General features: G+C 53.7%; 2 protein-coding genes across 4 annotated transcripts; one reads left to right on the forward strand and one right to left on the reverse strand.

Moving 5' to 3' along the window:
• Positions 1–4548: 4548 nt before the first annotated feature.
• Positions 4549–16085, reverse strand: ABHD8 (abhydrolase domain containing 8). 2 transcript variants are annotated; one of them, XM_025367495.1, is made up of 6 exons: positions 15854–16037; positions 14795–14843; positions 13467–14232; positions 7090–7260; positions 6702–6918; positions 4549–5254 (listed from the first exon to the last, which is right to left on the reverse strand). In XM_025367495.1, the coding sequence occupies exons 3-6, from the start codon at positions 14222–14224 to the stop codon at positions 5084–5086; spliced, it is 1317 nt and encodes a 438-aa protein (XP_025223280.1). In that variant the 5' UTR covers positions 14225–14232; positions 14795–14843; positions 15854–16037; the 3' UTR covers positions 4549–5083. The 2 variants fall into 2 exon arrangements, with proteins under 2 accessions (XP_025223280.1, XP_025223279.1); XM_025367494.1 differs by lacking the exon at positions 14795–14843 and having other exon boundaries at positions 15854–16085.
• Positions 5032–19519, forward strand: MRPL34 (mitochondrial ribosomal protein L34). Of its 2 annotated transcripts, none has more exons than XM_025367498.1 (3): positions 5032–5277; positions 18467–18592; positions 18813–19519. In XM_025367498.1, exons 2-3 carry the CDS (start codon positions 18528–18530, stop codon positions 19024–19026), a joined length of 279 nt encoding a protein of 92 aa, XP_025223283.1. In that variant the 5' UTR covers positions 5032–5277; positions 18467–18527; the 3' UTR covers positions 19027–19519. The 2 variants fall into 2 exon arrangements, with proteins under 2 accessions (XP_025223283.1, XP_025223282.1); XM_025367497.1 differs by lacking the exon at positions 5032–5277 and adding an exon at positions 15414–15545.
• The last annotated feature ends 656 nt before the right edge of the window (positions 19520–20175 follow it).

The raw sequence follows: 20175 nt of genomic DNA on the forward strand, positions 1-20175 counted from the left end.
ATATGGTCTAAAAAGGGGAGGCATGAATAATCCACCCCTTGTTTAGCGTATCATCAAGAAATAACCATAAAAATGGGCAACAGCAGCCCTGCCCTGTCTATGGAATAGCCATTCTTTTTTTTTTGTTTGTTTGAGACGGAGTCTCGCTCTGTCGCCCAGGCTGGAGTGCAGTGGCCGGATCTCAGCTCACTGCAAGCTCCACCTCCCGGGTTTACGCCATTCTCCTGCCTCAGCCTCCCGAGTAGCTGGGACTACAGGTGCCCGCCACCTCGCCCGGCTAGTTTTTTGTATTTTTTAGTAGAGACGGGGTTTCACTGGGTTAGCCAGGATGGTCTCGATCTCCTGACCTCGTGATCCGCCCGTCTCGGCCTCCCAAAGTGCTGGGATTACAGGCTTGAGCCACCGCGCCCGGCCGGAGTAGCCATTCTTTTATTCCTTTCGTTTCTTAATAAATTTGCTTTCACTATACTCTGTGAATTCGCCCTGGATTCTTTCTAGTGTGAGATTGGAGAACCCTCTCTTGGGGTCTGGATCAGGACCCCTTTCTGGTAACACTTTGGCAGCTTGTTCCTGTCAAAATGGATAGAGCCTGCTCTTACCTCCCAGACATGGGACACCCACATGGCGGGATGGACTGGCAAATCTTCAGCTGCACTCAGGGTATCTACCCAGCTCAAGAGCCAAGGTCACTGCTACCCAGCCGTGAGACCTCGGACCAGTATTTTACCTCTCTAAGCCTGGGTTTCCTCGGTTGTACAGTGGGGGCAGTAAAGAGGTCCTACTCCAGGGGATCATTGTAAGGACGAAATGTGGTCATGTCAGGGTTGGGCGTCACGCCTGTAATCCCGGTACTTTGGGAGGCTGAGGCGGGAGGATAGCATGAGCCCAGGAGTTTGAGACCAGCCTGGGCAACATAGCAAGACTCTATCTCTACAAAAAGTAAAAACATTAGGCGGATGTGGTGGGTGGGCCTGTGGTCCCAGTTGCTTGGGAGCCTGAGGTGGGAAGATTGCTTGAGCCTGGGAGTTGGAGGCTGCAAGGAGCTACGATCACAGCACTGTACTCCAGCCTGGGTGATATCAAGATCCTGCCTCTTAAAAAAACTATAAAAATTTAAAAATAAGGTCATGTGAGCAAAGTGTGCGGCTCAGAGCCCAAAGTGTCTAGCAGTGCAGCCCAGGTGAAAACTTTTTGGAGGAAGGGGAGGTGTGGGGGCCCTCAAGAGGCTGCCTGTGTGATGAGGCGTGAGCAGGGCCAGGACCCTCTTCAGGATCACTGTGCAACCCCAGCCTCCCTTGTTGCTTCTGGGAACCTGTTTATTCCACTATAAAATGGGATTATTGGCCGGGCTCAGTGGCTCATGCCTGTAATCCCAGCACTTTGGGAGGCTGAGGCAGGCAGATCACCTGAGGTCAGGAGTTCGAGGCCAGCCTGACCAACATGGAGAAACCCCGTCTTTATTAAAAATACAAAAATTAACCAGGCGTGGTGGCATATGCCTGTAATCCCAGCTACTTGGGAGGCTGAGGCAGGAGAATCGCTTGAACCCGGGAGGCAGTGGTTGTGGTGAGCTGAGATCGGGCCATTGCACTCCAGCCTGGGCAAGGAGCAAAACTGTGTCTCAAAAAAAAGAGGGGGGGGGATTATTAATAATAACCCTGCAGGGCGTGGTGGCTCATGCCTGTAATCCCAGCACTTTGGGAGGCTGAAGCAGGTGGATCACCTGAGGTCAGGAGTTCAAGAGCAGCCTGATCAACATGGTGAAACCCTGTCTCTACTAAATACAAAACATGAGCCGGGTGTGGTGGTGAGCGCCTGTGATTCCAGTTACTCGGGAGGCTGAGGCAGGAGAATCACTTGAACCTGGAAGGCGAAGGTTGCAATAAACCAAGATCGCGCCACTGCACCCCAGCCTGGTGAAAGAGTGAGACTCCGTCTCAAATACTTCTACTAGTACTACTACTACCACTACCACCACCACCACCACCACTACTGCTACTGTAATAACCCGACTTCCAGCGATGCTACGAGACTTCAGACCATTCATGTGCAAAGATCTTCAGTAAATACCAAGTCGCCATCCTGGTGAGACATCAGCGGTCTGGTTTCGGGCGGGCAGGCGGGCGAGCGGGTCCAGGGCATTTAAGCTTCTGGAAGTCGCTTCTGCAAAGGGCCCAGTGGATTTAGGGACTTGGAGAGATCCGCCGCCTCATTGGCTTCAGGACCTGCCGGTCATCACGGCAGTTTAGCCAACCAGGTCCCGCAGGGGGCGGGCTGTGACCTGGGCCGAGTTTCCGCCGCCTCGCCACTGCTGAGCCCCTGGCTGCTCCTGGGGGAATGGCTGGTATTGTGATTAGGAGTCCAGTTTCTGGAGTGGGTTTGGGCTCGACCACTTGTAATTGAGCCGAAGAAACCGTTCTCTGTGCTTCACTTTCCTCAAGTGTAAAACAGGGGCCAGGCACTGTGGCTCACGCCTGTATTCCTATCACTTTGGGAGGCCGAGGCGGGTGGATCACCTGAGGTCAGGAGTTCAAGATCAGCCTGGCCAACACGGTGAAACCCTGTCTCTACTAAAAATACAAAGATTAGCCGGGCGTGGTGGCGGGCGTCTGTAATCTCAGCTACTCAGGAGGCTGAGGCAAGAGAATCGCTTGAACCCAAGAGACTGAGGCTTCAGTGAACCAAGATTGTGCCACTGCACTCAAGCTTGGGCAACAGAGCAAGACTCTGTCTCAAAAAAAAAAAAAAAAAAAAATGTGAAACAGGGATGCCTCTCAGGTGCCAAATCTAATAATAAAGCCACAGGAGTTATGACACTGTGCCATCGCTCCAGAATACACAAACAGAACATTGGTAAAGAATCTAGAGCCCCCAGAAGAGATGGGATTTGTCTAACACAGGGTTTTCCAATCTTGGCCCTAATGACACTTGGGGTTGGCTTATTCTTTGCTGTGGGGTCTGTCCCGTGCATTGCAGGGTGATGAACAGCGTCCCTGGCCTCCATCCACTAGAAGCCAGCAACACCCATGTACCCCCAAACATGGTGATTAAAAATGTCACCAGAAGTTTCCAATGCACACAATTGCCCCCCTGGTCTAAACTAAAGATGGAGCTCCCAAACCAGTGGGGAAAGGATAGAACCTAAGGAAAGATTTCCTCCCTCCTCCTGTAATACACAGGAACCACAGATAGGCCTAGATATACATGGATCAGAATAAAATGTAGGCGAGGTGCAGGGGCTCACGCCTGTAATCCCAGCACTTTGGGAGGCCGAGGCGGGTGGATCACGAGGTCAGGAGTTCAAGACCAGCCTGGCCAAGATGGTGAAACCTCGTCTCTACTAAAAATACAAAAAGTAGCTGGGAGCAGTGGCAAGCGCTTGTAATCCCAGCTAGTCCGGTGGCTGAGGCAGGAGAATCGCTTGAAGGGGGTGGGGGGCGGAGGTTGCAGGGAGCCAACATGGCGCCACTGTACTCCAGCCTGCGCGACAGAGTAAGACTCCGTCTCAAAAAACAAACAAACAAACAAACAACAATAACAAAAAAAACAAAAAAACCAAAAAACCACACCAAAAAACTAAAACACAGATTTGGTGGTTTCAAAAGAAAAATCTTCTTGACAAAAGTGACCCTAAACCAAGCTGAAAGATATAACATGAGGATAGTAAAAGATCCTAACTTGCTGGGTGGGGTTGGATGAGTCGAATTCAATGAACCAGTGGGTGGCAGACATTCAAAACACAGCCTGGAATACAGTGGGCACTCAATTATGGCAACTCTAACTCCATGCAGCACCTACCCTGATCTTTACCTAAACCTCGGTTGGCTCTCTTCCGGCCAGGGAAGGGCTCATCTCGTTTTTTTTGAGACGGAGTCTCGCCTTGTTGCCCAGGCTGGAGTGCAGTGGCACGATATCAGCTCCTGCAACCTCCACCTCCTAGGTTCAAGCGATTCTCCGGCCTCAGCATCCCGGAGTAACTGGGACTACAGGCGCGCGCCACCATTCCTGGCTCGTCTTTGTATTTTTTATTTTTTGATGGAGTCTCGCTCTGTTGCCCAGGCTGGAGTGCAGTGGTGCAATCTCGGCTCACTGCAAGCTCTGCCTCTTGGGTTCACGCCATTCTCCTGCCTCAACCTCCCGAGTAGTTGGGACTACAGGTGCCCGCCACCACGCCCGGCTAATCTTCTGTATTTTTAGTAGAGACGGGGTTTCACCGTGTTAGCCAGGATGGTCTCGAGCTCCTGACCTCGTGATCCCCCCGCCTCGGCCTCCTAAAGTGCTGGGATTACAGGCGTGAGCCACCGCGCCACCATGTCCGGCCGGGCTCACCTCTTGTTAAGTTGCCTCCTGCCCTGGGGAATACTGTCCAAGGAGGCCCAGCCTTCTGAGGTGTGAGAGGAAATTCAGGAAGCTAACGTGGATCCCAGACATTGTCGAAGTCGATCCTGAGCTCGAGGCATCAGCCTGAGCCCAGTCTGCAGATGGGAAAACTGAGGCTCCGGGCGGTGAACACCCTGCCCTGTGGTCACCCAGCACAGGTCCGGAGACTCCGATTGTCACTTCTGTTTATTGAGTTACAGGTTGAGATGTGCAGGTTCGGTGGCGCTAGCCCCCCCATCCCTCCCACCTTGGACAAAAATAGCTCCCAGCGCCGAGGAATGGGGGGTAGGGAGGGTCTCGGGCAACGGGATGGGGCCCCGAGGGTCCCCGTGGGGATCGTGGGTCCCAGGATCAAGCACGGCTGACACGGAAGACAGAGAGCGGGGTGGGGGGCCTGCCTCGACCGTGGCGTCGTGGGGAAAGTGGGGGAGAGCTTCTGTACAAGGTCATCTTCCGCGAGGGTCCCGGCTGCAACCCCGAAACGCCGATGGGCCCCGCGGGACCGAAGCAGAGAGCGGAGTGTCCGCTGGGCTCTCTCAGATGCCACGCCCCGCCCAGCCAGCCTGGGGGCGTCTCCCTGACCTGGCCCCGCCCACCGGAGCGAACGGCCCGCCCAGGTGGTCTGCGCTGCAGACCCGGCGCAGGCTCCGGCCTCCTCCTGCTGCGGCTGTGCTCACCAAGCGATGCCCCGCCGACCCGGCGTTTACTTCTTATCTTCTGGAGGCGCCGGTAGTGGCTCGGGCAGAGCCTTGGGCGAGGGCTCGGGCTCCCAGAGCAGGAATTCGTGGAGCAGCGTGTTGACTGTCTCGGGGCATTCCAGCATCACCATGTGGCTGCCCTCGTCGATGAGCTTCAGGAATGCCAGGAGCAGGATCTGCAGAAGACGCGGGGCTCAGGGTAGGCGGGGGCAGGAGGGTGGAGCGAGAGGCCAGGCTTCCCTGGGACTCCGCCATCCACACTTGGCCCGCAGCATCCAAAAGTCCCTCCTCCCATCTACCCTGCATCTCTCCACTTCCACTCAAGGGGGAGCTAGAGGATGGCCTGTCGCCCTGCTGGAGCCGAACTAGGCATCCAGCATTCATCCAGAATTCAGGCATCCAGCATTTATTAAGTGTGTACAGCACGCCCGGAGAAGGATTTTCTTTTTTCTTTCTTTCTTTCTTTTTTTTTTCTGGAGGCGGAGTCTTGCTCTGTCACCCAGGCTGGAGTGCAGTGGCGCAATCTCGGCTCACTCCAACATCTGCCTCCTGGGTTCAAGCGATTCTCCTGCCTCAGCCTCCCGAGTAGCTGGGATTACAGGCACGCGCCACCACACCCGGCTTATTTTTGTATTTTTAGTAGAGACGGGGTTTCACCATGTTGGCCAGGCTGGTCTCCAACTCCTGACCTCAGGAGATCTGCCCGCCTCGGTCTCCCAAAGTGCTGGGACTACAGGTGCGAGCCACCGCGCCTGACCCGGAGGAGGATCCAACATTAGGAGCTGGATCATTCTTTGCTGGTGGGGGTGGGGGGTAGCTGGTGTGGGGCTGCTATCCTGCGCATTTGTAGGGTGTTGAGCAGCATCCCTGGCCTCCATCCACCAGATGCCAGTAGTACCCCCTCCCCCTCAGTCGTGACACCCAAAAATGTCTCCATGCATTTCCACGTGTTCCTTGGGGGCAGAATCTTCCTTAGTTAAGAACCACCAGTACAGAGCTATACTTTAATTTTTTCTTTTTTTCTTTTTCTTTTTTTTTTTTTGAGAAATGGGGTCTTGTTCTGTCGCCCAGGCTGGAGTGCAGTGGTGCGAGTATAGCTCACTGCAGCCTTGAACTCCTGGGTTCAACCGATCCGCCCCACTCAGCCTCCCAAGTTGCAGCAATTATCTGCGTGAACCACCTCGCCAGGCTCGTATCCAAGGCTATTCTAAGTGCTAAGGATCCCCAGACCCTTTCTAATCTGAACTCGCTAATTAAGGTTTCTAATCTAAAGATCCCCTGGTGCCGGTCTCCTAGAATTATATAGTCACTGGTCTCTTATACAAATCCTCTGCTGTGAGGAGAGCCTTCTTACACGCGGTGGGGGACGGTGCATAATTGCTAACACCTGTCCAGGGCAACCCTGCTTTCTAGATTATACCTTTGATGCTAGACCTAATGCTCCTGTTTGCCTGGGGTCAGAACAAGATGCAGCATCTAGACACCATGCCCACCTGGCGACCACGCCCCCTTGGGAAGAAAGCACGCCCACCAAACACTACCACGCCCCCCGCAGAGGCCACGCCCCTCCTGGGCTGCACCCTGGGGATTTGTAGCTGTGGCGCCCCGGGTGCCCTCCTTTACCTCGGCCATCCGCTGGTCTTCCTCTACGGGCACAAACTTATCGTGCATGCCGTGGACAAGCAGGACTGGCACGGTGAGCTCGGCGTGGTAGACCTCGTCGCCCTCTGGCCAGTACTGGCCGCTCATCATGGCCCGGAGCACGAAGGATGACACGTTGAAAGCGTTGCCCTCCTTTAACAGCTGCTTCTCCTTGGCTCCTTGGCGGGCGAAGCCGGCCCTGGTGGTGATAGAGGCACCGCTAGAGCCCCTCACGCCAGCCCGCCTGCTGCAGGGTGCCCCCCCGATGCCAGCCCTAGTCCCAGCAGTACAGCCCCCCTCCCGTCCAACTCGAGCAGACGCCTGGGTTCGCCAGGGCCAGGATCACGGCCTTTGGGATGGGGGCACTCACTTGAGAAAGCTCCAGGCCAGGCAGGGCGACAAACAGTGCAGGACGCAGGTGGGCATGTTGAAGATTGAGCAGAAGCTGGGCTCCAGCGCCGTAGGGCCCCCGCCATTGATCATGATGACCTTGTGCACTAGGTCTGGGTACTCATGTGCCAGGAATGTGCAGAAAGAGACACTGCCCGGAATGGGTGGGGTGATGGGAGGATTGAAGGGAGGCGGTCAGGAGGATACAAGCAGTGACCATTTTGTATTGTTTTGTTTTGTTTTGTTTTTGTTTGAGACAGAGTTTTACTCTGTCGCCCAGGCTGGAGTGCAGTGGCTCGATCTTGGCTCACTGCAACCTCTGCCTCCTGGGTTCAAGTGATTCTCCTGCCTCAGTCTCCCAAGTAGCTGGGATTGCAGCCGCACACCACCACACCCAGATAATTTTTGTATTTTTAGTAGAGATGGGGTTTCACCATGTTGGTCCGGCTGGACTTGAATTCCTGACCTTAGGTGATCCATCCACCTCGGCCTCCCAAAGTGCTGGGATTACAGACATGAGCCACTGCGCCTGGCCTGGTTTGTTTTTGTTTTTGAGAGGGAGTCTCACTCTGTTGCCCAGGTTGGAGTACAGTGATGCAATCTCAGCTCACTACAACCTCTGGCTCCCAGGTTCAACTGATTCTCCTTCCTCAGCCTCCTGAGTAGCTGGGAGTACAGGCGTTCACCACCACATCTGGCTAATTTTTGTATTTTTTAGTAAACACAGGGTTTCAGCATGTTGCTCAGGCTGGTCGAGAACTCCTGACCTCAAGTGATCTGCCCACCTTGGCTTCCCAAAGTGCTGGGATTACAGGCGTGAGCCACTGGGACTGGCCTGTTCTGTTTTTGAGACAAGGTTTTGCTGTTGCCTAGGCTGGAGTGGTGCAGTGGCATAATCATAGCTCCCTGCAGCCTTGACTTCCTGGGCTCAAGTGATCCTCCCACCTCAGCCTTCTGAGTAGTTGGGACTACAGGCATGTGCCACCATGCTCAGCTAATTTTTAAAAATTTTTATGGCCAGGCGCGGTGGCTCACGTATGTAATCCCAGCACTTCGGGAGGCCGAGGCGGGTGGATCACGAGGTCAGGAGATTGAGACCATCCTGGCTAACACGGTAAAACCCCGTCCCTGCTAAAAATACAAAAAATTAGCTGCGCATGGTGGCGGGCGCCTGTAGTCCCAGCTACTCGGGAGGCTGAGGCAGGAGAATGGCGAGTACCTGGGAGGCGGAGCTTGCAGTGAGCGGAGATCACACCACTGCACTCCAGCCTGGGCGACGAGCAAGACTCCAGGTCAAAAAAAAAAAAAAAAAAAAATTTATAAAGACAGGATCTCCTTATGTTGGCTAAGCTTATGTTGGCTAAGCTGGTCTTGAACTCCTGGGCTCAAGCGATCGATCCTCTGGTCTTAGCCTCCCAAAGTGCTGGGATTACAGGTGTGAGCTGTGACACCCGGCCTGGTGAGGGGGTTCGTGTCCTCCCCTTACCCAGAAGGTTCAAGAAGAACCTTGAAAGGCAAGATTCTTCCCCTGGGGTCCATGGACACCTGAAGGGGTGAGGGATGGGGGCGGCCTCTCAAATACCGTGAAAGTGTGAGATTGAGTGTTGAGGATGGAACTCATTTTGAAGAGAGAATCTGGATCCAGAAGCTTCACCAGACTTTTTATTTTAATTTTAAAAAATTTTTGTAGAGATGGGGGTCTCACTATGTTGCCCAGGCTGGTCTTGAACTCCTGGGCTCAAGTGATCCTTCCACCTTGGCCTTCCAAAATGTTGAGATTATAGAGCCACTGTGCCTGGCTCTCATCAGATTCTGAAAGTCACCATGACCCGAAAGCAGTAAGAATTACTTATCAGCAAGTGTTAGGAAAGCAATCTGATTAAACAAATGCTTCTGGCTGCCCAGAGGAGGTCACGGTTTCCTACTATCCCTTCCCTTTTAGGATGTTCCGCCACCTGCCTCTGGGCAAGACATATCTATCTTCCTTATACAAAATGGGAGGGCATGGCCTGAGGAGCCCCCAAAGTTCAGTTCCTCATTCCTACTAAAGCAGGGGTCAGCAAACTATGTACAGCCTCTGGGCTAGTCATTTGCTTTTGTAAATACAGTTAACACTTTTGGAGATTTGAAAAATGTTTTCTAAATAAAGTTTTTTGTTTTTTTCTTCCTTCTGAGACAGAGTCTCGCTCTGTCACCCAGGCTGGAGCACAGTGGCACGATCTCGGCTCTCTGAAACCTCCACCTCCCGAGTTCAAGCGATTCTCCTGCCTCAGCCTCCCGAGTAGCTGGGATTACAGGCGCCCACCACTATGCCTGGCTAATTTTTGTATTTTTAGTAGAGACGGGATTTCACCATGTTAGTTAGGCTGGTCTCAAACTCCCGACCTCGGGCGATCTGCCCACCTTGGCCCCCCAAAGTGCTGGGATTAGAGGCGTGAGCCACCGTGCGTGGCCAAAAAATGTTTCCTAAATAAAGTTTTATCAGAAGTTCCAACAGTGACTGTATGACCTGCAAACCTAAAATATTCGCTATCTGACCCTTTAAGGAAATGTTTGCCAGCCCCTGCCGTAATGAAGAAAGGATACAGACAGGAGTCAGGCAGACGTGATTGTGTCAGGGACTTCCTGTATGTCTTTGGGCAGGTTGCTTCACCTCTCTGAGCTTCAGCCTCCACATTCCTGAAGTTGTAAATGTGCTGACCTCATAGCATTGTTATGGGGTCATGGGAACTATTATAGGTGGGTGTTTTTTTTTTTTTCTTTTTCTGGAGACAGAGTCTTGCCCTGTTGCCCAGGCTGGAATGCAATGGTGCAATCTCGGCTCACTGCAACCTCCGCCTCATGGGTTCGAATGATTATCCTGCCTCAGCCTCCTGAGTAGCTGGAATTACAGGTGCCTGTCAGCACACCCAGCTAATTTTTGTATTTTTAATAGAGACAGGGTTTCACCATTTTGGCCAGGCTGGTCTTGAACTCCTGACCTCGTGATCCGCCTGCCTCAGCCTCTGAAAGTGCTGGGATTACAGGTGTGAGCCACTGTGCCTGGCAGGTGGATGCTCATTTAATTAGAGGAATACTTTATCATAAGCATCAACTTTTGAGTATGTTATCATATAAACAAATATAAACAAACAAGAGCTGTTACCTCTCAGTCTGGATTCCTTTCTTTTAGATACTTATGTAACTTCCTTGTTTTCTTTTTTTACTTTTTTTTTTTTTTACTTTTTAATTTTTTGTAGAGATAAGATCTTGCTTATGTTGCCCAGGTTGGTCTTTGGCAACTCCTCAGCTACAGCAGTCCTCCCACCTCAGCCTCCCAAAGTGCTGGGATTACAGGTGTAAGCCACCACACCTGGCCACTTATTTATTTTTCTTTTTTTTTTTTTTTCTTTTTTTATTTTGAGACGGAGTCTCGCTCTGTCGCCTGGGCTGGAGTGCAGTGGCCGGATCTCAGCTCACTGCAAGCTCCACCTCCCGGGTTCACGCCATTCTCCGGCCTCAGCCTCCTGAGTAGCTGGGACTACAGACGCCCGCCACCTCGCCCGGCTAGTTTTTTGTATTTCTTAATAGAGACGGGGTTTCACTGTGTTAGCCAGGATGGTCTCGATCTCCTGACCTCGTGATCCACCCGTCTCGGCCTCCCAAAGTGCTGGGATTACAGGCTTGAGCCACCGCGCCCGGCTATTTTTCTTTTTTTCTCTTTTTTCTGTTTTTAATTTTTGAGACAGAGTCTCACTCTGTTGCCCAAGCTGGAGTTCAGTGGCACGTTCTTGGCTCACTGCAAGCTCCGCCTCCTGAGTTCATGCCATTCTCCTGCCTCAGCCTCCCGAGTAGCTGGGACTACAGGCGCCCGCCACCATGCCTGGCTAATTTTTTGTATTTTTAGTAGAGACGGGGTTTCACCATGTTAGCCAGGATGGTCTCAATCTCCTGACCTCGTGATCTGCCCTCCTCGGCCTCCCAAAGTGCTGGGATTACAGGTGTGAGCCACTGCGCCCGGCCTCTTTTTCTTGTCTAATTGCATAGGCTAGAATTGCTAAAATAGTGGTGCTCAACCCACCTGGCTGTTCCAATCTTGCCTTTCTTCCTGGATAAGGGAAAGAATGAGGCCACTTGGTAGTGGTCAAGCCCTGGGGACCAAGCCTTCCATGGAAGGGTTATTGGTAAGTTTTAGGTTATATTACCTGCCCTTTAAGCAGGAGTGAATTTCAGTAACCCATGCCTTTGTAAATGCCTATAATTTACAGAATTCCAATGAGCCCTTCCTGAATGCACAGGGATCTCCAGGGCAGCTGACTTTTGAACTTAGTCTAAGGCAGTGGTTCTCAGCCAGGGGTAATTCTGCCCACCAGTGCACATTTGGCAACTTCTGAAGACATTTTTGACTGTCATGATCAACACTATATTGTGTAGTTGCATCAACTGGGCAGAAGCCAGAGATACTACTAAACATCCTACAGCCCCCCACAGAAAAAAAAAAAAATAACCTGGCCAAAAATGTTAGTGCTGGGATTAAACAACACTGCTTTTTTTTTTTTTTTTTTTTTTTTTTTTTTGCGGAGTCTCACCTTGTTGCTCAGGCTGGAGTGCAGTGGTGTGATCTCCGCTCACTGCAACCTCTGCCTCCCAGGTTCAAGTGATTCTCCTGCCTCAGACTCCCGAGTTGCTGGGATTACAGGCACGCACCATCATGCCTGGCTAATTTTTTGGACCTTTAGTAGAGATGGGGTTTCACCATTTTGGCCAAGCTGGTGTTGAACTCCCGACCTCAAGTGATCTGTCTGCTTTGGCTTCCTAAAGTGCTACGATTACAGGCATGAGCCACTGCACCTGGCCTGAGCAACACTGCTTTAGAACAATGTGAAATAATATCAGTGATGATGGAAATCCCTGTCTGATTACATATGTTAATGGGAGCTTTCAGCCTGGTATAGTGGCTCATGCCTGTTATCCCACCATGTCTGGAGGCCAAGGAGGGAGGATGGCTTGAGCCCAGGAGTTCAAGACCAGCTTGGGCAACATAATGAGACCCCTGCCATCTCTATATTATTTTTTTAAAACTTGAAAATTGGCTGGGCGCGGTGGCTCACACCTGTAATCCCAGCACTTTGGGAGGCTGAAGAGGGAGGATCACGAGGTTGGGAGATTGAGACCATCCTGGCTAACATGATGAAACCCTGTCTCTACTAAAAATACAAAAAATTAGCCAGGTGTGGTGGCGGTGCCTGTAGTCCCAGCTACTCAGGAGGCTGAGGCAGGACAATGTCATGAATCTGGGAGGTGGAGCTTGCAGTGAGCCGAGATCTCATCACTGCATTCCAGCCTGGGGGACCCAGCGAGACTCCATCTAAGAAAAAAGAAAAAATTAAGGCTGAGCACAATGACTCACACCTGTAATCCCAGCACTTTGGGAGGCTGAGGTGCGAAGACCACTTGAACCCAGGAGTTAAAGAACATCTTGGGTAATATAGTGAGACACTATCTCTATTTAAAAGAAAAAGTAAAACTTAAATAATAAAAAATGGGATTTTTTTCAAGGGGAAAAATTAGGATTTTTGTTTGTTTGTTTTAAGAGATAGGGTTTTGCCATGTTGTCCAGGCTCATCTCCAGTGATCCATCTACAAGTGTGCACCACTGTGCCTGGCTCTTTTTTTTTTTTTTTTTTTTAAAAAAAAAAAAGAGAGACAGGGTCTTGCCATGTTGCCCAGGCTGGAGTGCAGTGGTGTGATCACAGTTCACTGCAGCCTCAACCTCCCGTGCTCAAGCAATCTCCTGCCTCAGCCCCTTAAGTAGCTGGAACTATATGTGTGCACCTCCTCACCTAGCTAATTTTTGTACTTTTTGCAGAGCTAGGGTCTCCCTATGTTTCCCAGGCTGGTCTTGAACTCCTTGCCTCAAGATATCCTCCTGCCTTGGCCCCCCAAAGCACTGGGATTACAGGCATCAGTGGCATCTGGACTGAAAATTCAGTTTTTTGTTTTTTTGTTTTTTTTGAGACTGAGTCTCACTCTGTCACCCAGGCTGGAAGTACAGTGGTGCAATCTTGGCTCACTGCAACCTCCACCTCCCTGGTTCAAGCGATTATCCTGCCTCAGCCTCCCCAGTAACTGGGACTACAGGTGCGTGCCACCATGTCTGGCTAATTTCTGTATTTTTGGTAGAGACGGGGTTTCACCACCTTGGCCAGGTTGTTCTCGAACACCAGACCTCGGGTGATCCGTCCGCCTCGGCTTCCCAAAGTGCTGGGATTACAGGCGTGAGCCACAGGGCCCAGCCAAAAACTCAGTATTTTGTGACTGTCAGGCCCTGCTGACCCCCATCCCTCACCCCCACCCCACGTGCCAGGGTTCACTTACCCGTAGGAATGGCCGATGAGCACGTTTCGCTTCTTGGCATAGCGCTTGAAGATCGCTCGCATGTCCTCAGCCAGCGCATAGAAGGTGTAGGCTGCGGCCACCTGGGGCGCAGAGCTGGCCCCGTGGCCCGCCAGGTCAGGAGCCACCACCTCATAGCCTAGGCGCACAAAGAAGTCCAGTTGCTCCTTCCAGATGGCCAGGGAACCGCCGACACCATGGATGAAAAACAGCACCACGTCGGCCTGGGCGCCTTTGCAGCTAGTGATGCGCTTCTCACAGTCAATATGGATGGTCCTCTTGGGGCGCCGGGCTCGCCGCCGCCGCCCGCCACTGCCACTGCCGCTGCCGCTGCCGCTGCCGGGGGCCGAGCGGCCATCGCTGCCCGCTGGATCGGCCAGCTCCACCTCCAGGGCGGCCGGCGGCTCCCCAGAGCCATTCTGCCCGTGCAGGAGGTCGGCTCGAGGGGCTCGGCCCAGGTTTTCCACCAGCAACCGCCCATTGCGGTACACGGTGATCCGGCGCTGACAGCGGACCAAGCCAGAAAGGTCCCCCTGGGCTGCATCCGAGGATGCGGATAATGGCGGAGGTGCGGCAGCGGCCGGGGCGGGTCCTGCATGCTTCACTCGCAGCACGCGGCCGGGCTTGACCTCTACAAAGGTGTAGCCATCGCTGGACTCGACGCTCTCCAATGGCCCCACGGCGTTGGGGGGCGTGCCCAGCAGGCAACAGAAGATACCGTCGGTCACCCCGGTCAGCATGGTGTGTCCTGTGAGTGGGGACAGCAGCCAGTTCAGGTGCTGTCTCAATGAGAACCCTCTACCCTGCAGCATGCACTCCCCTGAGCCTTAGCAGAACCCTTGTAGACTCCAGTGTGGGGAGCGCCAGAGCAAGTGAGCCATGGCACTGAGGGGTGTGTGTGTGTGTGTGTGTGTGTGTGTGTGTCTGTGTGTGTGTTTGAGACCGTCTCACTTTGTCATCCAGGCTGGAGTGCAGTGGCAGTGTCTCGGCTTACTGCAACCTCCCCCGCCTGGGTTCAAGCAGTTCTCCTGCCTCAGCTTCCTCAGTAGCTGGGATTACAGGCAGGTGCCACCATGTCTAGCTAATTTTTGTATTTTCTGTAGAGATGGGGTTTCACCATGTTGGCCAGGCTGGTCTTGAACTCCTGACCTCAAATGTTCTGCCTGCCTCGGCCTCCCAAAGTGCTGGGATTACAGGTGTGAGCCATCCTGCCCTGAGATGTTTTGTCTGGGCAGTGCCTTTGTGGTAGTCAGACACCCTCCTGGGCCACCTAGTCTATCCTCAGAGAGAAAGAGGTGGCTATGGCTTACCCCATAGGGTGTCCACAGGGAAGGTGGTGGGGTCTGGTGGGGGATGTTCCTGGAGAAGGGGACATTCTGGCAAACATGGACCAGCCTGAAGACACCCCCTCCCCACAAGCTGGAGTTTATACCATTTATGGCCTCCTAAGTCATTCATTCAGGTATACACTAACTCATTCATTCAGGTATACACTAACTTACTCATTCAGGTATGCACTAACTCACTAACTCATCCAGGTATATACTCACTAACTCACATATCCCCATGGCCTCCTAAGGCATCTAAAATGTGCAAATCTTTGGTGAGCCCCCAGTGAGACTCCTGGCTCTGAATCTGACTCCTGAAAGATGAGGCCCTGGGAGAGGGGGTTGGGAACTGAGCCACAGAAAGCCTTGCTTAGCTCCTCTAGACCGGGGTGAGCCGGGGTCTGTTTCATAGAGGGCCAAGCTGAGACCCAGATACTCTGAGAGGAAGCTAGACTCTGAACTTCCTCCTTGGCACTCTGGATTCTGGCGATCTGCTACACAAGTCCTCGGAGGTGGAGAAGAGGATGGGAAAGGCAAGGCCCTGGCTGGGGGCCTCCAAGCCTCCATCCCACTCCTTGGGCCACCCCCGCCCCCGTGTCCATGGCAACCACAGGCGGTTACATAACCTAAGGGGGGATACCCGAGCAGTGCACCCCCATTGTCTAGGTGTCTAGGGCCTGGAGATGGGGCCAACTGCCTGCCTGCCCCCCACCCCCGGTTGGGCGCCGCTAAGGTAACGCACGCCCGAGACTGAGCCCGCAGTGGCCCCAGACATACTGGAGGAGAAGCAGACTGTGCCCCGCACCTCGAGTGGGGCCCTAATCCCGGATTGCAGAGGGCAACGCACAGGCGCCACCCCAGTCCCGCTTCCCCGCCCCTGGCCCCCGCCTTCCAGGTGTTCGTCATTCCTGCAGCGGGGTCGAGCCCACTGGGGCTCCGTGGCTTCCTAGGAGCCCAAACGCGGGGTTGGTGGACACCACTCCTCCGAAGTGGAGGCCCCGGGGCTTCGATCTCTCCTTTTGGGGCCCGCTCCCCGCTCACCTCATCGAGGGCCGCGGGGCCCGGGTCGGGGCGGAGGGGTCCCAGGCGGAGAAGCCAGCGTCCGCCTGCTGGCGCCGTTTACATGGTGGCGCGGGGTCAGGCCGGGTGCGTCTACGCGGGCGGGTACCGGCCCCCGGCGGTCAGCACAGGGGCATCCCGCGGCCGCGGAAAGAGCCGGCCCTTTAAGTTCCTCCCCGGAGTAGGCGGAGCCATGTGCCGACGGGCGGGCACTTCGGCCTATCGCAGCTGCGGATTGACCTGGCCTAGTTACAAGCCCAATCAGAGGCGGCAGTTCCGGAGTGGAGGCGGGCTCTGGGAGCAACAACCCCGCCCCTTTGGTGGTGCACCGAGGTTGCGGGAGGATGGGGCCTGGCTCAAGGCGGAGAAGGGGGTTGCAGTCTAAGGTCTGAGGGACGCCCAGGAGTGCGCGGCCGGGGCCCTCTCTCTGCAAATGGGTCTCCCAAGCCCCTGCCTCCCAGCCCCTGCCTCCGAATTGTCCTGTTCCTCTCCAAACGAGGCTCCCACACTCTTCTCTCCGTATCGACCTTTTCATTCTAGAACAGAGACTCCAAGATCTTTTTCCAGTCTCCAGTGGGGAAACTGAGGCTCATAAAGGGCACAAGAACATAAATCAAGCAAGGGGCAAAGCTGGGACTTGAACCCAAGGCTGTGTAATTCCAAGCCCTGGGAACCATTATTTGCTAACCTCCCTCACCCCACCCCCATCCCCCGCCCCCCCTTTTTTTTTTGGTAGGGACGAGGTCTCGCTATGTTGCCCAGACTAGTCTCGAACTCCGGGCATTAAGCAATCCTCTCGCCTACGGCTTCACCAAAGGGCTGAGATTACAGGCGTGAGCCATCGTGACGGGCTTCTCTAAAGCTTTCAAGGAAAGTCTTAGAGCTGTGGGTAATTAGAGAGTTTGAATTTCATAATCAGCCGATTTAACCTATGGCTGCCATGGTTCTGAGGAGGGCTGATAGCAAGAGGCAGGCATCCCAGCTCTGTGGTGCCGGCGGGGCCACGGTAGGCCCTCAGGAGAGCTCAGGTCTCAAATCCAGCCTCTGCCCTTTGCTGAGGTGTGACCTTGGGCAAGTTACTTCACGTTCCTGAGCCTCTGTTTATTTCTTTATGAAATTAATCCTCTCATAAGTTTACTATGCAGGTAAAGCACTCATCAGTGTCATGCATATAACAAGTGCTCCATATATTATGGGCGTTATTGTAGTGGTGATGTTTTGCTAAATGATGCTACAGGTAGGATGGGCTTCGGGGGACGAGGGGTTAAATGCTCCTTGCTGCTTGGCCACTCCCATCCCCTGGAATTTGCTGCCAGAGCTGGATTCCGTCCAGACACCTACTCTTGCCCACTAAGGGCACTTCTGGGAGACTATACAGTTTATTCATTTAGCAAGCACCTCTCTGTATCAACCCCAAGCTGGCACTTGTAGGGATACAGCCCCAGGCCCCTGGCCCTTGAGGAGCCCCTGAACTTGGGAGAGAGTCAAGGGAAGGCAGCTGGGCCAGAAGAATGGACAGCGGTTGAGAGAAGAGGACTCCAATTTTTTTTTTTTTTTTTTTTTTTGAGAAAGGATCTCACTCCGTTGCCCAGGCTGGAGTGCATTGGCGCTGTCATTGCTCACTACAGCCTGGAACACCTGGGTTCAGGGAATCCTCCCACCTCACCTTCCGAGTACTTGAGGCTATATGTGGTTGCTACCATGTCCCCAGGCTGGTCTCAAACTCCTGGCCCCAAGGGATCCTCCCTCCTCAGCCTCCCAAAATGCTGGAATGACAGGCATAAGCCACACCTCACTCAGCCCTTGGAGGAGAGGAGAGGATTTTTAAAGGGCGGATAGGGGAACACCAGGCAGAGAGGAGGGCGTGGCTGAAATGTAAGATGGTGTGTGTACAGGGTTTTGCATGCCTGATGGAAGGGCTGAGCAGGTTTTACTTGGGGAAATGGAGAGCCAAGGATAGTGTGTGAGTAGGGGAGGGGTTCAGATCTGAGTATCAGAAAATTTTTCTTCCTTTTTTCTTTTTCTTTTTTTTTTTCGGTTCTAACAACAGAGGAAAATTCTTCTAGGGTCCGAAATGGAGGCAAAATTGTCAAAGACAAGCTTGCAATCCATGAGTTTTACAGATCGAGAAAGCCCAGAGAGGCGCAGGGACCATCCCAAGGACACCCAGCGAGCTTGAACTCAGGCCTCCTCGGCTTCCTGCCAAGAGGCGGAGACTTGGCTGCAGCCAGGACAAGCTGGCAGCCAGCTGTGTGCCATCTGCCCAGCTGGAGGTGGTAAGACCAACCAGCCGCTTCTTGCGGCTGCCACCAGCTGCGCCCGGCCACCGCGGGGCACCCTCTGCCGGTCAACAGGAGAGACAACTGCAGCACAGCTCCCAGCTGACCGCGGGAGATAATGCCTTGTGCGCATGCGCGTGCTGAAAAGGCGCCGTTCGCCGGCTACCTTCTTTTGGTTTGTATGAAGAACCCTGCCCCGCGGACAGACTGGCGCGCCTCTGTTGCGCAGGCGCAGAACTACAACTTCAGGGTTTTCCCCAACGGCCTGTTTTTGCACGTTAGGAGAAACTACACTTCCCATAATCCTTTGTTCCAGGGTTGGGCGCTTCTGGGCTCCGGAATCGCCGGCGGCCGGGCCTGCCGGACCCACTGAGGATATGGCTCTCTTGGCTGGATCCCTGTTGGGCCCCACGAGTAGGTCGGCAGCGTTGCTGGGTGGCAGGTAAGTCCTCAAAGGGCAACCCTTCCCCAAATCTGGGAATAAGGGCGTCGGAGGCTGGCGCTACTGTTCACTGCCCGCATGACCTGCCAGTGACTTGCGCATTTATGGAGCGCATTTTGCAGCCAGGCTCTGTCCCCGGGAGCAGAGGCTTAGAGAGGTTGAGCGCCGAGGTCACCCAGCACCCCGTCTGACCTTTCTCGCCGTCCCTCTACCCACGCAGGTGGCTCCAGCCCCGGGCCTGGCTGGGGTTCCCGGACGCCTGGGGCCTCCCTACCCCACAGCAGGCCCGGGGCAAGACTCGCGGAAACGAGTATCAGCCGAGCAACATCAAACGGAAGAACAAGCACGGCTGGGTCCGGCGCCTGAGCACGCCGGCCGGCGTCCAGGTCATCCTTCGCCGAATGCTCAAGGGCCGCAAGTCGCTGAGCCATTGAGGATCGCGATGCTGTCGGCGGGACCCCCATAGAAGCATCGCCCTCACCTCGCGACCTTGCCTGGCGCTGTTTTTGCAGGGAGCTGGGGAGCAGGAACGCCTCGGACTTGAGTGCTCTCCGTATTGTGGGGTTGAAGGCTGCATGGGAGCTTGCCAAGTCCCTTTTTAGGCTTTTTAGGAAGCCTAAATTAGGAAGCATTTCGAACCTGCGCAACAGACCGAAGAACAGTACAACGAACCTCCTTGTACCCAGTACACAGCCCTGACTACCGACCACCTACAACCCGTCCCTGCCCCATCCTTGGTTCTTTTGAAGCTGATCTCAGGCATCGGATGATTTCTTCTATAAATATTTCTTGTATCTCGGAGAGAATGTATCTCTCCAAGATGAGAGCTCATTAAAATATAATTACAAAGCGTATCACATCCAAAGGAATTATCAATAATTTTGAAATATTGTTAAACGTGTAATAAATGTTCAAAGTTCCAGTTGCCTTACATGTCATAACTTTTTTTTTTTTTTTTTGAGACAGAATTTCCCTCTTGTTGCCTAGGCTAGAGTGCAATGGGGCGATCTTGTCTCACCGAAACCTCTGCCTTCCGGGTTCAAGCGATTCTCCTGCCTCAGCCTCCCGAGTAGCTGGGATTACAGGCATGTGACACCACACCCGGCAAATTTTGTATTTTTAGTAGAGAGGGGTTTCTCCATGTTGGTCGGGCTGGTCTGGAACTCCCGACCTCAGGTGATCCGCCTGCCTCGGCCTCTCAAAAAGTGCTGGGATTACAGGCGTCAGCCACTATGCCCGGCCTAACTTTTGTGTTTTTAGTAGAGACGGGGTTTCAGCGTGTGGACCAGGCTGGTCTCAAACTCCTGACCTCAGGTGATCCACCCGCCTCAGCCTCCCAAAGTGCTGGGATTACAGGTGTGAGCCACCCCGTCCGCTTTTTTTTTTTTTTTTTTTTTTTTTGAGGCAGAGTCTCGCTCTGTCGCCCAGGCTGGAGTGCAGTGGCGCGATCTCGGCTCACTGCAAGCTCCGCCTCCCGGGTTCACGCCATTCTCCTGCCTCAGCCTCCCGAGTAGCTGGGACTACAGGCACCCACAACCGCGCCCGGCTAATTTTTTGTATTTTTAGTAGAGACGGGGTTTCAC

Source organism: Theropithecus gelada, chromosome 19 (genome assembly GCF_003255815.1).
Source record: "Theropithecus gelada isolate Dixy chromosome 19, Tgel_1.0, whole genome shotgun sequence".
In the NCBI taxonomy this organism is placed as follows: domain Eukaryota; kingdom Metazoa; phylum Chordata; class Mammalia; order Primates; family Cercopithecidae; genus Theropithecus; species Theropithecus gelada.

Coding starts and splice junctions, on each gene's coding strand:
- ABHD8 (XM_025367494.1), bottom strand. CDS start 14,224: ATGCTGACCGGGGTGACCGACGGTATCTTCTGTTGCCTGCTGGGCACG. Junction 7,261..13,466: donor CTCATCGGCCATTCCTACGG/GTAAGTGAACCC, acceptor CATTCCGGGCAG/TGTCTCTTTCTGCACATTCC. Junction 5,255..6,701: donor AAGACCAGCGGATGGCCGAG/GTAAAGGAGGGC, acceptor CGTCTTCTGCAG/ATCCTGCTCCTGGCATTCCT.
- MRPL34 (XM_025367497.1), top strand. CDS start 15,496: ATGGGGCCAACTGCCTGCCTGCCCCCCACCCCCGGTTGGGCGCCGCTA. Junction 15,546..18,466: donor CCCGGTTGGGCGCCGCTAAG/GTAACGCACGCC, acceptor CCTTTGTTCCAG/GGTTGGGCGCTTCTGGGCTC. Junction 18,593..18,812: donor GCAGCGTTGCTGGGTGGCAG/GTAAGTCCTCAA, acceptor CTACCCACGCAG/GTGGCTCCAGCCCCGGGCCT.